General features: G+C 44.7%; 1 protein-coding gene across 1 annotated transcript in view; it reads right to left on the minus strand.

Moving 5' to 3' along the window:
* Positions 1-944: 944 nt before the first annotated feature.
* The window catches only part of ccdc88c (coiled-coil domain containing 88C), a 77,212-nt gene continuing 57,892 nt past the window's right edge, over positions 945-20,264 (minus strand). Inside the window, exons 22-33 of the mRNA XM_042330611.1 lie at positions 19,972-20,249; positions 13,713-13,856; positions 13,144-13,330; positions 12,890-13,035; positions 12,691-12,780; positions 12,137-12,415; positions 11,724-11,743; positions 9,752-9,958; positions 7,819-7,893; positions 7,621-7,689; positions 7,119-7,366; positions 945-4,350 (exon numbers count right to left, since the gene is read on the minus strand). Coding sequence (XP_042186545.1) covers positions 3,358-4,350; positions 7,119-7,366; positions 7,621-7,689; positions 7,819-7,893; positions 9,752-9,958; positions 11,724-11,743; positions 12,137-12,415; positions 12,691-12,780; positions 12,890-13,035; positions 13,144-13,330; positions 13,713-13,856; positions 19,972-20,249 — 2,736 coding nt within the window. The 3' untranslated portion in view covers positions 945-3,357. The remainder of the gene's footprint in view (positions 4,351-7,118; positions 7,367-7,620; positions 7,690-7,818; positions 7,894-9,751; positions 9,959-11,723; positions 11,744-12,136; positions 12,416-12,690; positions 12,781-12,889; positions 13,036-13,143; positions 13,331-13,712; positions 13,857-19,971; positions 20,250-20,264) is intronic.

A 20,264-nucleotide genomic window follows, 5' to 3' on the forward strand; every position in this document is an offset into this window, starting at 1 on the left:
GGGTTGAGGTCAAGGCTCTGTGCAGGCCTGTCAAGTTCTTCCACATCAATCTCAACAAGCCATTTATGTATGGATCTCGCTTTATGCACAGGGGCATTGTCATGCTGAAACAGGAAAGGGCTTTCCCCAAACTGTTGCCACAAAGTTGGAAGCACAGAAGCGTCTAGAATGTCATTGTATGCTGTAGAGTTAAGATTTCCCTTCACTAGAACTAAGGGGCCCAGCCCGAACCATGAAAAACAGCCCCAGACCATTATTCCTCCTCCACCTAATGTTGGCACTATGCATTCAGGCAGGTAGTGTTCTCCTGGCATCCGCCAATCCCAGATTTGTGAAGCGTGAATCACTCCAGAGAACGCGTTTCCACTGCTCCAGAGTCCAATGGCGGCGAGCTTTACACCACTCCAGCAGATGCTTGGACATGGTGCATGATGATCTTAGGCTTGTGTGCGGCTGCTTGGCCATGGAAACCCATTTCATGAAGCTCCCGACAAACAGTTATTGTGCTGATGTTGCTTCCAAAGGCAGTTTGGAACTCTGTAGTGAGTGTTGCAACCGAGGGCCGGTGATTTTTATGTTCTTCAGTACTCGCCGGTCCCGTTATGTGAGATTGTGCGACCTACCACTTTGCGACGGAACTGCGGTTGCTCCTAGGCTTTTCCACTTCAAAGTAACAGCTCTTACAGTTGACCGGGGCAGCTCTAGCAGGGCAGAAATTTGACTGACTTGGAAAGGTGGCATCCTATGACAGTGCCATGTTGAAAGTCACTGAGCTCTTCAGTAAGGCCATTCTACTGCCAATGTTTGTCTATGGAGACTGCATGTGTGCTAAATTTTACATCTGTCAGAAACAGGTGTGGCTAAAATAGGCAAATACACTAATTTCAAGGGGTGTCCACATTCTTTGTAGGGCTACACTACATATACAAAAGTGAGTCAGGAGAAACAATTTTACAAATCTTTATTTAAAAAGGTTTCCATTGTTTTTGGACAGAAAAGGTCTATGTATCTACATTAAGCTATGAAAACATTTGCAATATTTTCATTTCAGTATCTGTGCATGTTGGTAGGTGTGTCTTTTAGAACTCCAGTCATTTTTTAGTAGTGTTTGGTCATGATTATCAAAATCAAATCTCTAACCTACTGTACATTACACACAGGAACTGTGCACCAGTTAGACAAGACCTTGGACACCTGTACACATGGTGATGGCACACATATTGTGCATAGGTGTGTGTGTGCACACAAACAAACACACACACGTGAGATTCAATGCAAAACAGATGATATTTCTCTTGGGAATGCCAACCTTTCATCAATCTGAAGAGAACAGCTGTGGAAGGGAAATTTGATTTAGTAGAGAAAAGTGCCAAATATGGTCAATTTTCATGCTCTATATAGTCATCTGATGCATTGTTACACTGTAACAGGCAGACTAATCATCCACCTAATACAGGAGTCTGATTAGAATTTTATCCACTGACTTTTTACGAATACAGAAAACGCATCGATACTTTTTGAATTAATATGAGGTTGTGCACAATTCAAACACCACCACCCTTACAATGAAACACACACTGTTCACTTCACAACAAACACATTTAGGTGAGAAAAAAGAAAAAACATGCAGACAAACTGTAGTTTTATCATCGAGGGGAACATAAATACATTGAGTCTTATTGCCATTGTATAGCTGGGTAGCAGACAGTATCTAAAAAAAAAACATACATTTAACACTATCAAGAACTCAAAATGAAAAAGACAAACCCTTAACCCTTGGTCGACAATGTACTCGTTTTCTGTAGTAAAAATGTATCCAGTGTTCAGACTCATTATCTACTTCATTGTATAGTGCTTTTTGGAATGATTTTGGAAAATAATAATCATATGCATATAGAAAACATCAAAACTGACAAGTGTTCTACTGTATATAGCAGGGCTCTCCAACCGTCCTGTTCGTTTTCACTTCAACCCCAATCTAGTGCACCAGATTCTAATAATTAGCTGAATCAGGTTAGTTACAACTGGGGTTGGAGTGAAAACCTACATGAGGGTGTCTCTCCAGGAACAGGGTTGGAGAGCTCTGGTATAGACACTAGTTTCTGGGGGCATTCACAGTGGTCAGTCAGTTTTATTTCTCAACCTGACCAATCTCTAACTCTCATCTTCATCTGTTTTAATCATGTCACCATTTCCATCTTTGTCCATCTTTTTTTTTTATTTATTTCACTTTCGCTCCATCTCCATCACTTTCTCAATCCTCCTTCACTCCTTTCATTTAAAAAGTATCCCCTCTCTTGCTACAAAATCCCTGCTTTTTCTCTTTTCGGAAGTTGGTCAGTGCGGTGCTCTCTCCCTCTACTTTCTCGTCCTGCCTCGCGTGCACAAGGACAGATATGGGATGAATTACATGCTCCCCACAAGCCAGTTTCACAAAGCCCATAGTTTGGTCACCCACAGGCCACAACAGAAAACAGTATGTTCGAAGTTGGAGCAGACCTTTTTCCAGTAATGTGTTACTCCGAGGCTGTGTTGAGACAATCAAACACTGTCTGTCCTTAAGCTCCTAAAGATGGAGGACAGAAATTACCATGCAATTACTCTGGGAGTGGTTCTTTTCTCCTTCCCCAAAATGTTTGTTTTTCAGATTCAGAATATAACTTCTTGGACAAGGCCAAGGTTGTATATACAGTGCACAGAGAGCTGAGGGGAATCAGTGGTGTCCAATAGAAAAATATTAAAACACATTCGTCGCTCCCTAGTGCCTTTTGTCTTCCTCAAAGCATTCATGTGCTAATGTAACTGCGGTACTGGTGGTCCCTTGGTCATGCAAATCAAATCAACCATATGTTTTGCCAGCTGGGTACAGGCCCCTGTTGTGTGTTGATTGAGGTGGTCTCTGTGTGGCAGCACCTCCTTTATGAAGCTTTAAAGATAGAATCCGCAGTAGGGGGAAACGGCGCCACTGGTCGCCACACCAACGCCGTTATTGTTTTTGATGCCGAGCTGAGAAGACGTTGCGCAGCATGGTAAAAAAAAAAACAAGCAGTACATATTTTGCTCTCCTGTCGTGCGTGTAATGATGTCGGTGGGGAAAAACAGTGTTCGTTGTGTGCAGTAACTTCTTTGTTGTTGGCGGTTTCACCATTAAAGATTACAGTTAGGAAGTTTCAAACAGTCCGAATCATAAAGGATATATCCAGTACAGTAAGGACCAGCCTAGGAGTGCCAGACCAGGCCAGGCCAGACCAGGCCAGACCAGGCCAGACCAGACCAGGTCAGACATCCTGTGGTTTAGCAGGAAGAACAGTGTTTGTACAGTACTGGGGCTGTGGTCTGTAACTACACTAATGGCTCCTAGACACAGCCATATTCATACCACACAGTCTGGGGGTCGTTATTGGGGTCTGGGGAGGCAGGGGTGCTCGTGGGGGGCTCCCCTGTGCCACAGCTCAGCCCCCCTCCTCCTCCCACCTCTGGTTTCTTCAGTAACGGGGAGTTCGCCTGTAGCCGCGCCTCTCTGCGCTGCACCTCTTCCTCCTGTGCCTCCTCCAGTCTCAGAGCCGGCACTGCCCTAACTGGCGTCACCATGGCAACCTCCCCACGATGGTTCTGCTGGGGGTTGGGTCGTCCCTGTTGTTGTCCGGTGCTGGGTCCGTTGTTCCTGGGGGTGGAGCCTGGAGGTGTTCTTCCTCCGTATCGCTCGGGCTGCAAGGATAGGGAGGAGGAGTGGTGCTGGGGAAGGGTCAGGCTGAGTGGTTCCTCTTTGGGTGGAGCCAGAGGCAGCCTGCGGGGGTCTATGTCCGAGGGTCCTGCTAGCCTGGCAGAGTGGGGGCGCTCCCTGGCCATGGCTCCAGCCCCAGGCCTCCTGACCACCCCGTCCACACTTCCACCACCTCCACTCTGGCTGGGTGAGCCACCTGTCTCCCTGTCTATCCGGTAGCTATCTGGACCGTTTGAGCGCAGCAGGTCAGCAGAGGCCAGGCTGAAGGTCCGAGACAGACTGCTGCTGCCCAGACCACCTCCACGGGGTGCAGGAGGTCCCAGGGGTGAGGGCCGCCCCCCTGTCCCTAACCCGTTGCTGGCCCGGTTGGGTAGGGTCTGGGGTGTGGAGGTGGATCCCTCAGGGAGCCGGACGATGGGCCTGACGCTCTGGCCTGGTTTAGAGTTCCTGCCTGGCATCTCGCCGGCCCGTTGGAGGTCTGTGTCTCTCTTCAGGGTGGGCGTGACATAGCTGGTTGGGGTCTTGGCTCCATCTCTCAGAGCGGGCCGACCGGAGGTGGATCTCTCCCGCTCTCCTGTTCTGCTGAAGTAGTCCTCCATCAGGTCCTCCTGACTGCCAGTCTGCACCTGAGGGGAGGGATGAGGGAGACGGACACACAGCACTTAGATGAATCAAGGAAGTAGACTTCAACACCAAACACTTATCACACAGAGGGAATCCATCCAAAGCTATTATTGTCCATGTTCAACTACCTGGATTATTGTACAGACACAACATGGGACCTAGGACTGATCCAATCAGTGAAGCGCTTGTTTAGATTGTCTATTGTTAAACAGTATAAAGATTCCTGGAAATATGGCCCATGGGTGTGTCTGCCTATGCCTCTATGATGCAGATTCATTAGAGAATGTGTTTACAACACCAGGGACCATACACATCTCACTGCAGCACTATATAAATGATATTACATTAATGGAAAGACAAGCAGAGCGGGCCGCTGCTCGCAAGGCTAACAGCCAACGACTTGAGAAAACAAAGCTAATCTAATGAGGAAGAAGAAATGCCTTTATAAACAAAGAGAAGAAGTATTGATTTGGTCTCATCTACCTGCACCATTAAAAATAGAGGGACTATGGGAGGTAACACCACTGCTCAGATGTTGATTAATACAGCACTTTGGGATGCAGGTAAATGTGAGTGTGTTTAGGCATGAACACATCTCAATCACATTTAGTCAGGTTTGTAGGCAAAAACTTCAGGCGTGTTAACCCATTTTACACTGATTTAGGTGGTTAGTCAGGGAAACGAGAATCAGATTGATCTCTACATTCTTTAAAACAGAGGTGGGAAGAGAACAACAGACATGGCGAACAAGAAAAATGTCCATTGTGTGGTGTTGAACCCCCCTGTTGCCACAGTATGCCCGCTAAGTGATGACCATTTTATTTACTGTGTGAGTTAGGAAGTGAGGTGAATGGAGAGTGTGTAGATGTGCACGTCCTAACATTTCATCTACAAAAGCCTGTCAAGTGAGGTGACTGACCAAAAACTAATAGTGCCACCCATCCATCACCCTGGCCTGGTGGTACCAATACAGAGCCTCAGTCAGAGGAGCTGTTGGTGGAGAGGAGTTCTCCTGCAGAGGGGCTGGAGAGAGGGAAGCTGTGCTTTATGTAGCATCACTTCAATTGAAGCCACAACGCCTTCCCAAACCTTTCATCCATTTCTCTATGACACTATATGCTTATAGCTGGTTGGGAAAATTAACTCAGAATGTGTCATATTAAACTAGAAGCTATATCCACGATTCCATCCATGCCAAACCACCATATATCACTTTATGGCATAGAACGTGCAAGTTCGTACAGTGGTTGATGTACAGTGCATTCAGAAATTATTCAGGCCCCTTGACTTTTTCCACATTTTGTAACATTACAGCCTTATTCTAAAATCAGTGAAATATCTATTTGTTTCATCAATCTACACACAACACCCCGTAATGACAAAGCGAAAACCGGTTTTAGATTATCTTTGCAAATGTATTAAAAATAAAAATACAGAAATACCTAATTTACATAAGTATTCAGACCCTTTGCTATGAGACTTGAAACTGAGCTCAGGTGTATCCTGTTTCCATTGATCATTCTTGAGATGTTTCTACAACATGATTGGAGTGCACCTCTGGTAAATTCAATTGATTGGACATGATTTGGAAAGGCACACACCTGTCTATATAAGGTCCCACCGTTGACAGTGCATGTCAGAGCAAAAACCAAGCCAAGGAAAGGAAATTGAAGGAAATGTCCGTAGAGCTCCAAGGCAGGAATGTGTAGAGGCACAGATCTGGGGAAGGGTACCAAAAAATGTCTGCAGCATTGAAGGTCCCCAAGAACACAGTGGCCGCCATCATTCTTAAATGGAAGAAGTTTGGAACCACCAAGACTCCCCCTAGAGCTGGCCGTCCTGCCAAATTGAGCAATTGGGGGAGAAAGGCCTTGGACAGGGAGGTGACCAAGAACCCAATGGGCAATCTGACAGAGCTCCAGAGTTCCTCTGTGGAGATAAAATAACTTTCCAGAGGGACAACCATCTCTTCAGCATTCCACCAATCAGGCCTTTATAGTAGAGTGGCCAGGTGGAAGCCACTCCTCCGTAAAAGGCACATGACCACCCGCTTGGAGTTTGCCAAAAGGCACCTAAATTACTCTCAGACCGTGAGAAACAAGATTCTCTGGTTTGATTGAAATCTTTAGCCTGAATACCAAGCATCATGTCTGGGGGAAACCTGGCACCACCTGGCACTGTTTTTCAGCAGCAGGGACTGGGAGACCAGTCAGGATCGAGGGAAAGATGAATGGAGCAAAGTACAGAGACATCCTTGATGAAAACCTGCTCCAGAGCATTCAGGACCTCAGACTGGGGTGACGGTTCATCTTCCAACAGGACAACGACCCTAAGAACACAACCAAGACAATGCAGGAGTGGCTTCGGGACAAGTCTCTGAATGTCCTTGAGTGGCCCAGCAACAGCCCGGACTTGTACCCGATCTACCATCTCTGGAGAGACCTGAAAATAGCTGTGCAGCAACACTCCCCATCCAACCTGACAGTGCTTGAGAGGATCTGCAGAGAAGAATGGGAGAAACTCCCCAAATACAGGTGTGCCAAACTTGTAGTGTCACACCCAAGACTCGAAGCACCTTTGGCAGCAATTACAGAATCAGCAAAGTACTGAGAAAAGGGTCTGAATACCTACATGTAATCAGTTTATTTTTTATACATAAAAAAAACAGTTTCACTTCATCATTATGGGGTATTGTGTGTATATAGAGAAAACATCCACATCCCAAACCATTCATCCATCTCCCTATGACACATTATCCCTCTATTCTTACAGTCGGTGGTGAGAGGGTGTTGCTCTCCTCCAGGAACTCTTCCAAGGTGACCATATCGCTGCCAGGGGAGGAGGTTCGGTGGCGGCCCGGCCGGGGTGCACTCCTCTTGGTCGGGGTGTGTGTATGGGTGTCGTAGGGAACCGTGGAGCTCCGGGGGAGAGACAGGGAGTGGGAGACGTCGTGACTAACGCCCACTACGTCATCACTGGACAGGCTGGCAGAACGGCCCTGCAGGCGCTCCAGGGAATCTAGATGGACAGAGGGAGGTAGAGAGATAAAGATAAACAATCAGGATAAGAGATACAGTATTGCTTTTTAGTCAACTAAACGCTGAAAACGACTTAAATCCACAGTGGAGGATAGTACTAGAACGCAGGCTAAAACAATGGCCTGAGACATGCCCAATATAATGACAAATCTGGTATAGAAATCAGTTAAATATAAAATGGCATCTATTGAAGTAATTTGCAGGGTTTGCAGATAGGCATAATGTTGGTTGTACCTTTGCAGTTAACAGGGGAGTTGCTGCTGGAGGTGTTGCGGCTAAGCTCAGCAGAGCCTGGTCGATAACCTGCAGAGAAAGAGACAGAGGCGGGAAAGAGAGCAAGAAAGAATGAAACAGAGAGCGGGACAGAGAGTGAAAGGGAGCCCAAGGGTCCAGCAGCCGTCTGAACTTGTATTGATCAGCCTGGTCTTTTACCTGCGTTTCCATGGATACTGCTCCCAAACAGGGCGTCGGGGGAGTGAACCCGAGGGTCGTCCTCGTGGATAAAACCTGCAGAGCACAGAGGGAAGTGAGTTACTCCGCCACGTCATCACATATTGATACGAGAGATGAAGGTATGTGTGTTACGAGTCATTTGTCCCAACAGACGGGTAACCACACATGCTGATACTGTCCCCCTTTACAATTAAAACTGTGCACACTAAAAGGGCAGTAGTGTTTAAGGATGATTAAGGGGATATTTCTAAGCTCTATGAAAACCCCATGTTTATACACAGTAGATCAACTATAGATAATCCACTTCACTTCTACATACGGAATTAAAATGTTGCTACTGATTAACATAATGTAACAACTGGCTCTGTACGATGATGTCGCCTTGAGCCACAAGGCTCCTTCCTGTAAGTGTTTGTGTAACTATTCTCCAGTTGATGGGACAAAGTTCTGAGATTGGACCACAAGGTTTCAAGGAAAGTAAACAAATGTTCAGACTGACTAAGGATGGCAGAATTATTCCAAAACACTGACCTCTTGGTAAACTAAGTGACGTGTCAATTTTCAGCACTGCGCTCTGGGAGATTAGGGATTTAAGTCACCCGTTTGGTGTTTTTCTGAAACACTAGATAGGTTTTCATGCAAATATTCTAAAACCTGCATAAAGAAAAAATGCATGTTCTCTCACTGGAGGTACGCGTCCATCAAACTGATTTCTTGTGGATAAAATGCTGTGTGTAATAACGCAGTGCACATAAAAATCACTTTGGCGCTGAAGTTTCCATGCACCGGATTTAAAGCAGAAGTTCAATGCCGTTTCGACCCTCTCTACCGCACTTGCTGTCTCAAACTCTGAATGAATGCTTGGCTATGAAAAGCCAACTGACATTAACTTCTGACCTGTTGCAACCTCTACAACCACTGATTATTATTTGACCCTGCTGGTCATCTATGAACGTTTGAACATCGTTCTTCAAGATCTGGCCTTAATGGCCATGTACTCTTATAATCTCCACCAGGCACAGCCAGAAGAGGACTGGCCACCCCTCAGAGCCTAGTTCCTCTAGGTTTCTTCCTAGGTTCCTGCCTTTTTAATGAGTTCTCTCCTAGCCACCATGCTTCTACATCTGCATAGCTCACTCTTTGGTGTATTAGGCTGGGTTTCTGTATAAGCACTTTGTGACAACAGGTGACGTAAAAAGGGCTTTATAAACACATTTGATTGAATGGGGTTCCATCACATTTTAAACTCTACCGATGGCTTTGTCACCAAAACGGTTGCTATAAATTGCAAGCTTGCCCAATCTGGTTTTGGAGCATTCTCTCTAGACAACAAGTCGCTAATAAAGTGGACGGGATAGGTTATGAAGAGATATGGATAAGAGCAATATAATGTATTTGATCATTTGCAGCCAAGCGTCGATCATCATGTCACCAGCATTCAAATAATACCCTTGATATTTATTGTAAATTTGCATCAAGCTCATCACCATCCATCAGTTAACCACCATGAAGTTTAACTTATTTAATCTGCCTACAAACGCAACGCTTTTCCACATGGTTGTGGTAGTACAACATAGCATATCATCACGTGACTCCATATCGTGGGCATAAAGGACTTTCCACCGCATAATACGGTGAAAAAAATAAAAAACATCACACCATGTCAAACAAACAGTCCGTCAACATTTATGAAATTGTACAGACATCGTGTTTCCATCACACCCGTCTTGATTTATTTAACAGAATGACTTTACTTAACTGTGAATGGAAACTTAATTACTGACTTTAAGAAGAGACATAAGCAAACGTGTAGTTTCATAGAAAGAACATACTGCAGATCTACACTACATCATGACATCTTAACATTGAAGATGGCAGCTAGTCAGTAAATGGGCATTGGGGCCTACCGTACCTTTGGGTCTGCGTCCAGGCCTGGAGCTTGAGTTGGGTGTCAGGCCTGAAGTGGAGGTGTGGTTGGCGAGGGTGGAATGAGCAGCACCCCCTAGCTCCACACCTCTTCTTCTGGCATAGAGCTCTTCTGTGCCATTGACACTCTCACTGCTACCCCCTGGAATTCGGTACAGCTCCCTGCCTCGGGACACTCCACTGTCGTTTAGTGCTAGGGGAACAATAACAGAGCAGTTAGTATCTAAGATGGTACCACATCCGTCCAAACAAACAACCCCATTCTCCACACAGCAGAGGCAGGTGAGCTGGAGGCTGCTGGACAGTAGACAGTTAGGGCAGGTAGACAAGTGCGTGCTAGAGCAGTGAAGCGTAAGTGTCAGCAAAAGCTTTCAAAGGACACAAGTTGACTCCATTTGCACATTTGCTACAGTACACAATGATATACAATAGTCTCAACTAGCATTTCTTCAGTCAGACCACTTTCCAAAAGGCAAGATACTGTACGCACATAAATGTTTTTTAGATGCATTTTGGACCTACAAATGTTTGTCTGATCAGTCTTTTTTTTTTTTACCAAAGAATAAAAAGCTAAATCCCTTTATAGTAAGTCAGACTGAACACTGGACTGCTGAGACAGAATAGAACACTGGCAGTTGTACTATTCTATAGGAAGTGAAGGCTTTGGCAGTTTCCTGTCTGATTCTAGCTCTCAAGAAAGGAAGAAAGTGAGAGAGAAAGAGTGTGTGGGTAGCCTACAAGACAGTGGTGTCTCAGACAGCAGGGTGTCTGGTAGGCTACTGGCTCCGGGAGGGTCTGGTTCTAAACCTTAGTCTTATTGCGTTCCCTGCTCCCTCTCTCAGTCCAGCATTGGATTGGTCATTCATGCAAATATCACTGTGTTAGTAGTCTCAGACATCAATAGATCCAATAGAACAGCTATTCTGTATTTGTGCAAAGGGATAACACGAATGGTGTGGAGGGAAACAAGGTGGACAGAGAGTGAGGCTAAAACGCATGGCAGAGAGAGACAGACAGATAAGAGTACAGGATATGGAATAAAGGATAGGATAATGTTAGACTGTGGTGCGCGTTTGACAAGGAGAGTCACAGTATGATGCTAGCTGGAGGCATTCGTATTATCAGCAACGTGACACAGGCTAACACAATGCAGCACAGACAGCATGTGCACACATCACTCCCCAATGTCGCATTTTCTTCGCACTGGGATTAAAAGCACAACCCTTTAAACAGCAGTAAATATTGCAGATTGCCCCTGTAACAAGTTCTCCTCTCATCACCCCTCCAGCCATGTGCAACAAGAGATTTATACCAGCTGCCAGACTAAGAGACACAGCAGACAGAGTAATTGCCTTCATTGGGCTGGTGTCATCGCTCTTCAGTTGCCCACTTTACATGATTAAACATCAGTTGACAGACACACAGATCTCATTTTCACAGAGAGAGGCAAAGCTGCTGGCTGCAGTAAGGGATGGCTGCAGTAGGAGGGCTCTAATCCAAAACAGGGCTACTTACTGCAGGGTCAAGCCAGAGTCCAGAGTGGAGTGTGCAGGGTATGAGGCTAGAGGCCTCAAAAGGTTCAGTTCAGAGTTCAGTTTGTGTGTGTTGGTATGTGCGATAGTGTATGTTGTGATGGGAGGAACGTGTGCATTAAGAGGTCAGTTTTCTGTAAGTAAATTATAACAGAGGGCCAAAAAGTTAAGATGTTGCAGATTTGTAAAAAAAGGGGGGGGGGGTGAGTGAACATGAAGATTACGAAGATGGTGGTGGTGCTATTAGAACTGTCCAATGATGGGCAAGAGAGGCTCGGTGGTACAGGTGGAGATGTCAGAGGAGGACCAGAAGCGAAGTTGTCTAGAGAGAGAATGCCGTGAGAGAGGCGTCTTGGGAACCTTCATTTTCTCCTGGCTCTTACTCCTCAGAAAACCAAAGCGCTTGGCTGCTGTGACGGGGAGTACCGCTTGCAGGGCTGGGGGTGCTGAATGATAGGGGATTATGTTATACACACAATGACAAAGAGAAGGGGGAGAAAGAGAGATGAGTGAGTGAAAGAAAGTAGTTAACTACATGCATTATATTAATGAACAGAGTCCAAAATAGTCCAACAGAGAAGATGAAGAGTTAAAGTAATAAAATGTTTCAGCATGCAATAGATCCTCAATGAAGTAGTAGATAATAAAGAACATGCAAGATGAGTTGGAGGGGGAGGAAATGTGAGATTGTGTGTAGCTAGAGCTCCCTCTTGTGGTAAATAGAACTGTATGGCCTTGACACCTTTCCTTATTCAGTTAAGAACAATCCTGGATGAGTAGACGAAAATACACTGCATTTTCCTTTAGTTCCCCAACCCACCCCCCCGTGTCAGTCTTACCTCTGCTGGAGTGGGTGGGGGTGAGGGTAGGGGAGTGCCCCTGTCCGTGGTGGTTCTCCTCCTGAGAGTGGTTCCCCACAGAGTCCAGGCTGAGGCGGGACTGGCGGGGGGGTAGAGGAGGGGGAGGCAGGGGGGGGAGGTATGTCAGGGAAGTCCAGGGTGGGAGGTTCAGGCAGGGGGATGTCTGGGGCGCTCCGCACCCTCTCCCTCGAGCTGTCCTGTCTGTTCTTGGGCTTGATGAGTTTGGCCAAGGCCTTTGCCCCGGCCCAGTGGTTCTTCCTGACAGACAGGAAATCACAGTTTCACTCAGACATCCATCTATCCTCCGGCCATAGGTCATCTTCACTTGCGTCATATTTCTTTCCTGTCTATGTATGCTCTAGGGCCCACAAAGTAAGCTCTCCACAAGTGGCATAGCTAGGGTCAGGAGGGTTTACGGACCATGTGACCTGACCAAGAACAACTCAGGGACCTAGGGCTTGCTAAATGCATCCATTTGTCATCCTATTGCATTGACTTAGATTATTAGCAAGTCAAACTGTAACAAAACTTACTTTTTAGGGGTTGGATCATAAAACTTGTACTGGTCCATGATCTTCTCCTCCAGCTTCTCTTTCTGCCTCCGGAGTGAGTTCAACTTGTCACTGGAAATACAGGATTTGTTAGATTTTTTTATGGCATTAAACAAATCAAATTCCAGTAGAAAATATCTCCCTCTATATACCCGCACATGTGCACACACACCATACTCACATGTACTGTTTTTGCTCTTCGTGGTAGAGCTCTTTGCTCTCCATGGTTCTCTCCAGAAGGGTCTGGTTCTGTTGGCTCAACATCTGGATCTGACTCAGCAGGTGGTGGTTCTCCTCCTCCAGGTTCCCCTTCAGACGCGTCAGCAACTGGGACAGAACACACAATAGAGATGAGCTGTTTTATCTTAGACATAGACAGTCTCTTGTGCAGTAGCTCATTGAGGTCCCGGTGTGGTCTTTCAGTTGTCTCTGTACCTCACAGTGGTTGTCCAGCTTGGTCATGGAGATGTCCAGGCCCTGGTGCTGCTCCTTCATTGAGTCGTATCTGGCCTGCCAGCGGTTCACCTCCAGCTGAGCTCCATTCAGACTAGTCTTCAGCTCCTTGGTCTGCACCTGCAGCCCATCATACTCCGCACGTAGCTGGGTATGTGTCTGGGTCAACCTTCAGGGGGTGTGGAGAGACCGTATGGAGAGACATGAGTTCCTGGTGCTTTGCAAAACAAATTCATCTTCAAAATACCAATTGTAGGGTCAACTAGTCAGTGTTGTAGTTAGTTCATTTTGTTAGATTTTTGTTGAGGTGAGTTTAGCCATACTTATTTTTTCTGCCAACTTGGCAACAAAAGCCAGTTTAATCTAACTGTAATGTTAAAAAAAACATGGCCAAGTGTGTGTAGCTGGAGAAACAGTTAGAAACAGCCATTACAGTATGTAACCACCAGAGGGTGCCAGGGTCAGGCTGTTCTTGGGCTGTTCTCTATGTGGTGCTTTGAAAAGCTGGAGTAGGTGCTGTATTCAGGTGCTGCTGTGCTGACTGAGCTCACCTGTCCACTTCCCCCCTCAGGCTCTGGTTCTCCCCCAGGATCAGGGCATTTTTGTGGATCTCCTCTCCTAGACTCTCCCTCTCCTTCTGGAGGGTGGACTCCAGCGCCTCCATGGCATCTTTCTGCTTCAGGAGCACTATGTACCTGCACAGAGACCCAGACAGAAAAACAGAAACAAAAACTAGGTTAAAAGACCATTTCTCCTCGGAGGTCAAAGTATTCCGACCCCTTGGATTTCATTTTTATTGTGGGATTAAAATGGATTTAATTGTCATTTTTTGTCAACAATCTATACGCTATTGTCACAGTGGAAGAACATTTGCATAAATAAAATAGTAATTGCATAAATATTCAGCTCCCTGAGTCCATACATGTTAGAAACACCTTTGGCAGCAATTCCAGCAGTGAGTCTTCTTGGGTAAGTCTCTAGAGCTTTGCTCACCTGGATTGTGAAATATTTGGCCATTATTCTTTTCAAAATTCTTCAAGATGTTGGGGATCATGACAGTAATTTCTATAGTATTTCAAGCAAATTTAAGTCAAAAGTGTAACTTGGCCATTTAGGAACATTCAGTCTACTTGGTAAGCAACTCAAGTGTTGATGTGGCCATGTATTGAAGGTTATTGTACTGCTGAAAGGTGTCCTCTCCCAGTGTCTGGTGTAAAGCAGGTTTTGCTCCAGGATTTTCCTGTGCTTAGCACTATCCCTTTTCTTTTCATTCTGAAAAACTCTTCAGTATTTGCTTATGTCAAGCACACTCGTACCATGATGCAGCCACCACCATGCTTGAAAATAAGGAGGCAGTTAAATGACAAATACATTTTAATCCCACTTTGTAACAAAATGTGGGGGGAAATCCAAGGGGTCTGAATACTTTTGCAAGGCACTGTATGGTGCCTAATTAACTGTCCCCAGGTTTTGTATTGTGTTACATCTAAAAATAGGCCATGGCAATCCCATCCCATATAGATTCCTATTACCACCGAAAGAACAATATCGATACTGGGTCCGACAAGAGCTGGATGGAAAAGTCATGAAGTATTGAGCATCCATGATATATGTGGTGGTGTGTTCAAAGAGCTGCTAAGATCACAGATCAAAGCAATCCCATCAGGTTTGTCTTGATTCTTTCATAATTTCCAAAAAATTAAAGAAACTGACTGGAAAAGGGAGGGACTACCTCAGCCTGTCCAATAAGAATCTCTCATTTTAGTTGTGTTGAAAAACATTTTCAAAATGTTTTTCTACGGTGTACCCTAATGAACACAACCCAGGCCTTTGAGGCATATATGGACCATCTGATATTCAGGCTGATTAGGTCCTTGACGGCACAGCAGGCAGACTCTTCTAATCCCTGGGCCTCAACCCGGGGCCCAAGGGACCCTGCTCCATTATTCAAAAAAGTAGATAAGGAGAGATTTTTAGTTAGCCAGCTCAGCCACGTCACATCTCACATTACTCCATTTAGACTGATGTGATAGTAAGCTTCCCAATAGGACCATTTTTCCAGTACAAGACAGTGTGTGGGTTCTCATCATGTCTCTGTGTGTATGCGATATTAGGGCTGGGCGATATGTCCAAAATATATCACAATATTTTAAGTATAAATTTAAGTATAGAAGTACAAATAATTTCAAATGACTTATATTACACAAACCAGATGGCACCATTTAAAAAACATATATTAACGGATAGCCAGCGGCACACTCCAACACAATTTACAAACAAAGCATTTATGTTTCGTGAGTCCTCCAGATCAGAGGCAATCTATAACCAGAGATGTTCTCTTGGCAAGTGCGTGAATTGGACAATTTTCCTGTCCTGCTAAGCATTCAAAATGTAACAAGTACTTTTAGGTGTCAGGGAAAATCTATGGAGTAAAAAGTACAGTATTTTCTTTAGGAATGTAGTGAAGCAAAAGTTTTCAAAAATAAAGTACAGATACCAAAAAATGGACTTAAGTAGTAACCAAAAGTATTTTTACTTAAGTACTTTACACCACTGCTCAATTGAGAATTTCCACACTGCCGCGTAGAGCTGCACACTACAGACAAATAATCTAATAATAATTTAATAATAATAATAATAATTTTTAACCAAATGTTCTAATTGCGATTTGACTTGCGAATTAGAGCAAAACTGTTGGAATCATGGGAATAGGAATGACTATTCTAATTCAATAGTTAGAACAGTGTAGGAACTAAAGTGTTGATGTGTGTTTCCTAAGGGACCCTATAAGCTTTGGCTACATTGCATGGCCTCTCTTAGCTACTTCATGTAGTTAACATATTTTTGCTTGGCATATTCCTCTTTGATTTAGAAGATAATGTTGCACAAACATGCTGATTTAGGTCTACACCATCACTGGTATTATCAGGCCGTATTAGCTAGCTATTAACATTAGCAGCTAACAATTAGCATCTCAAGATTTAGGGCAACTTGCTAAGAAAAGACAAACTATCTGTTTGCTGATGTAAGAAACAAAAACTAAGTGTGATTATAGAACGCTGGTGGGTTTATATTAAGAAGCAAAGTGAAAACAGCATCGGTGTCATCAACATTGTTGCATGTGCTATATTGACCAAGCAGACTGAACGCAAGTGTCTCGTGGTTGAGGAACATCCAATGAGCTCCTTGAGTGACAGGGGGCGTGGCTAGGTCTGTGTGAAAAGTGGCACGGGGAGAGAGAGAGAGAGGACAGAGATGACTCAAGTAACGAAGTAAAGTAAAAATTAACATTACAGATGGCATATCACATTTAAAACAAACCAAACATTAAAATACTGGTATAGAAGTAAAAACCAAAACGGTCCCTGCATCAATACCTGTATGTCATAAAATAAGGTATATCGCTCAGCCCTATGAGATATACGTACATAATCTAACCAAGTACAAATATAACCACAGCAAACAAACAAAGAGAACACAGTCGCCATAGGTAGAGGAGTGATGTACTTGTGACACGTCGCCCTCCGGCCCTCCCCTCAGGAGTGACCTGCCTGAAGCAGTACAGGTTATAAGGTTCCACTGTAAAACAATAAAAGCAGCAGACTAGAAGAGCTCCACTGACATCCAAAAACCCTATCTGAACACCAACTGAATGAAATTAGTCTCCCAGAGTTATTGACCAGTCACAGTTCTGGCCTGATGTTAACTTCTGTTGTCCAGTCCCTCCCTAGCCCTAGTGATAGGCTACCTGTCTCCACCCAACCCCACCGTTTCGGTGTCAGCAGTTTCTCCCAGCTCCAGCCAGGGTGTCTGAGTGAAATCACACCCAGTCTGTTACTGCTGTACTGTTCCAGCCCCGTGGTATGGAGTGGTCAGGAGAGCGCAGGGGAGAGGCAGGAAGGGTACGCAACACAAATCAAATCAAATTTTATTTGTCACATACACATGGTTAGCAGATGTTAATGCGAGTGTAGCGAAATGCTTGTGCTTCTAGTTCCGACAATGCAGTAATAACCAACAAGTAATCTAACTAACAATTCCAAAACTACTGTCTTATACACAGTGTAAGGGGATAAAGAATATGTACATAAGGATATATGAATGAGTGATGGTACAGAGCAGCATAGGCAAGATACAGTAGATGGTATCGAGTACAGTATATACATATGAGATGAGTATGTAAACAAAGTGGCATAGTTAAAGTGGCTAGTGATACATGTATTACATGAGGATGCAGTCGATGATAGAGTACAGTATATACGTATGCATATGAGATGAATAATGTAGGGTAAGTAACATTATACAAGGTAGCATTGTTTAAAGTGGCTAGTGATATATTTACATCATTTCCCATCAATTCCCATTATTAAAGTGGCTGGAGTTGAGTCAGTGTCAGTGTGTTGGCAGCAGCCACTCAATGTTAATGGTGGCTGTTTAACAGTCTGATGGCCTTGAGATAGAAGCTGTTTTTCAGTCTCTCGGTGCCAGCTTTGATGCACCTGTACTGACCTCGCCTTCTGGATGATAACGGGGTGAACAGGCAGTGGCTCGGGTGGTTGATGTCCTTGATGATCTTTATGGCCTTCCTGTAACATCGGGTGGTGTAGGTGTCCTGGAGGGCAGGTAGTTTGCCCCCGGTGATGCGTTGTGCAGACCTCACTACCCTCTGGAGAGCCTTACGGTTGTGGGCGGAGCAGTTGCCGTACCAGGCGGTGATACAGCCCGCCAGGATGCTCTCGATTGTGCATCTGTAGAAGTTTGTGAGTGCCTTTGGTGACAAGCCAAATTTCTTCAGCCTCCTGAGGTTGAAGAGGCGCTGCTGCGCCTTCTTCACGATACTGTCTGTGTGAGTGGACCAATTCAGTTTGTCTGTGATGTGTATGCCGAGGAACTTGAAAAACTTGCTACCCTCTCCACTACTGTTCCATCGATGTGGATTGGGGGGTGTTCCCTCTGCTGTTTCCTGAAGTCCACAATCATCTCCTTAGTTTTGTTGACGTTGAGTGTGAGGTTATTTTCCTGACACCACACTCCGAGGGCCTTCACCTCCTCCCTGTAGGCCGTCTCGTCGTTGTTGGTAATCAAGCCTACCACTGTTGTGTCGTCCGCAAACTTGATGATTGAGTTGGAGGCGTGCGTGGCCACGCAGTCGTGGGTGAACAGGGAGTACAGGAGAGGGCTCAGAACGCACCCTTGTGGGGCCCCAGTGTTGAGGATCAGCGGGGTGGAGAAGTTGTTGCCTACCCATCCCCTAGGTCACTTCCTTAGGGCGGTCTCTCAATGTCCCAGTGCCAAGCCAGTCTGGAAGGACATACTTTCACTAGCCTATGGCTGTTTATATGTGTCTTATCAAATGAGGAAGTCTGTTATTGGAAAATTAACTTCAGAGAAATATATTAACACAGTTCTCTTGATGACATGTAACCAATTGATATTTTACGCAGACTCACCGAGGTCAATACACATGACATGGACATGAACAACCATGTAATATGACCACTCTGTAATAATAATATACATTTATTTTAAACGAATCTGACCTTTTTATATTACACCTTCTCAGTGTAACATCTTGGTGAGTATTTGTGACCATGGTAGTTGACCGCTTGGTGTGTATGACCCATTGCGGACTCTTCCATGTGTGTTCAATCACTTGGTGTGTGTGTGTGTGTGTGTGTGTGTGTGTGTGTGTGTGTGTGTGTGTGTGTGTGTGAGAGAGAGAGGTGTAAACCTGTGGATTATGACATGTGTGTGACCAGTCACTTTATTTATCCCGCGCCCTTTGATGATTTCTGAACATTAAAGGTCCGTAAAAAAAAAAAAACAGTCAAAATGACAAGTACTATGGTGGTTGTCTATAGTGTTATTTCTAGCGCCATGTTGATTTTTTTTTCTTCCTATGAATTTGGCTCTAGCGTTTAAGCCACAAAATGTTATGACCCCATTCCTGAGAGTTAAGACCAAGGAACAAGTACATGCCTCCTGTTTCCCTCTCTGATACTCACAAGGACTCATTGTGTGTGACAAAACACACACCTAATGACTGAGGGAAATTAATTCAAAGCATACCTCCTTCAGACTGGAATTTGGCATTAGCTGATTGTCATTTATTGAGATGCGTAGTTTTCAGACGATTAAAAAAAAAAAAAAATTTCTTTTAAAGATGCAATATGTAACTTTTTGGGCAACCCGACCAAATTCACATAGAAATAGCCTTATTGTTATTTTATTGTTGCTCTTTTATTTTTTTAAACTTTTGTTGACATAGTAAATATTTTCTTAAAACTGCATTGTTGGTTAAGGGCTTGTAAGTAAGCATGTTGTATTCGGCACCTGTTGTATTTGGCATGTGACAAATAAAATGTGATTTGATTACAATGACTACACTATACTTGCTTGTTTTGTCAAACTGAAATTAGGCAAACTATTCTAATTTTAGCAACCAGGAAATGGTGGTGTGATTTTAATAGCGTTGAGCCTTTTCAACAATGCTAACATTTTTTGGTTGCACTTTGACTCACACAAGTTGAGTGCACTCCACTTCTTTCATAATTACTTTAAGCAACATTCCATTTTAAGAAAAGTGATTTATTGGCGGTTGTGCTAGAGAGAGAGTCAGTTCTTCTGAAGAATGTGGAAAATATCCAGCACCCCTGCAATGAAACTTATATATATATATATATTATTTTTTACATATGTCCCCAGTAAAAATATAGTTGAATAGCCTTGCCTTAGGGTATTACTACTTGGTGTGTGTGTGCCAGGTGGTTTGTGTAACCCCTGTGCGTGTGCCCCATGTGTGTGACCCACTTGTTCTCCAGTGTGCGGTGCTCTTGCTCCAGAGCTCTCTGGTTGCCCTTCAGGGTGGCATGTTGGGCGATGAGCTGCTCGTACTCCGCTGCCTGTCTCTCATGCACACTCAGCAGGCGCTCGTGATCCTGCAGCACGCTCTCCCTACCCACCCGCGCCTCCTCCCGCTGCCGCTGCCACGCCTCTGACTCACTCTCCAGCGCCCCCACCTGGCCCTGCAGCACAGCATTCTGGGCCATGAGAGATGCACTCTGGGAGTTGAGGGTGGAGTTCTCCACCTAAAAGAGGGAGAC

Source organism: Oncorhynchus tshawytscha, linkage group LG11, assembly GCF_018296145.1.
Source record: "Oncorhynchus tshawytscha isolate Ot180627B linkage group LG11, Otsh_v2.0, whole genome shotgun sequence".
NCBI classification, from domain to species: domain Eukaryota; kingdom Metazoa; phylum Chordata; class Actinopteri; order Salmoniformes; family Salmonidae; genus Oncorhynchus; species Oncorhynchus tshawytscha.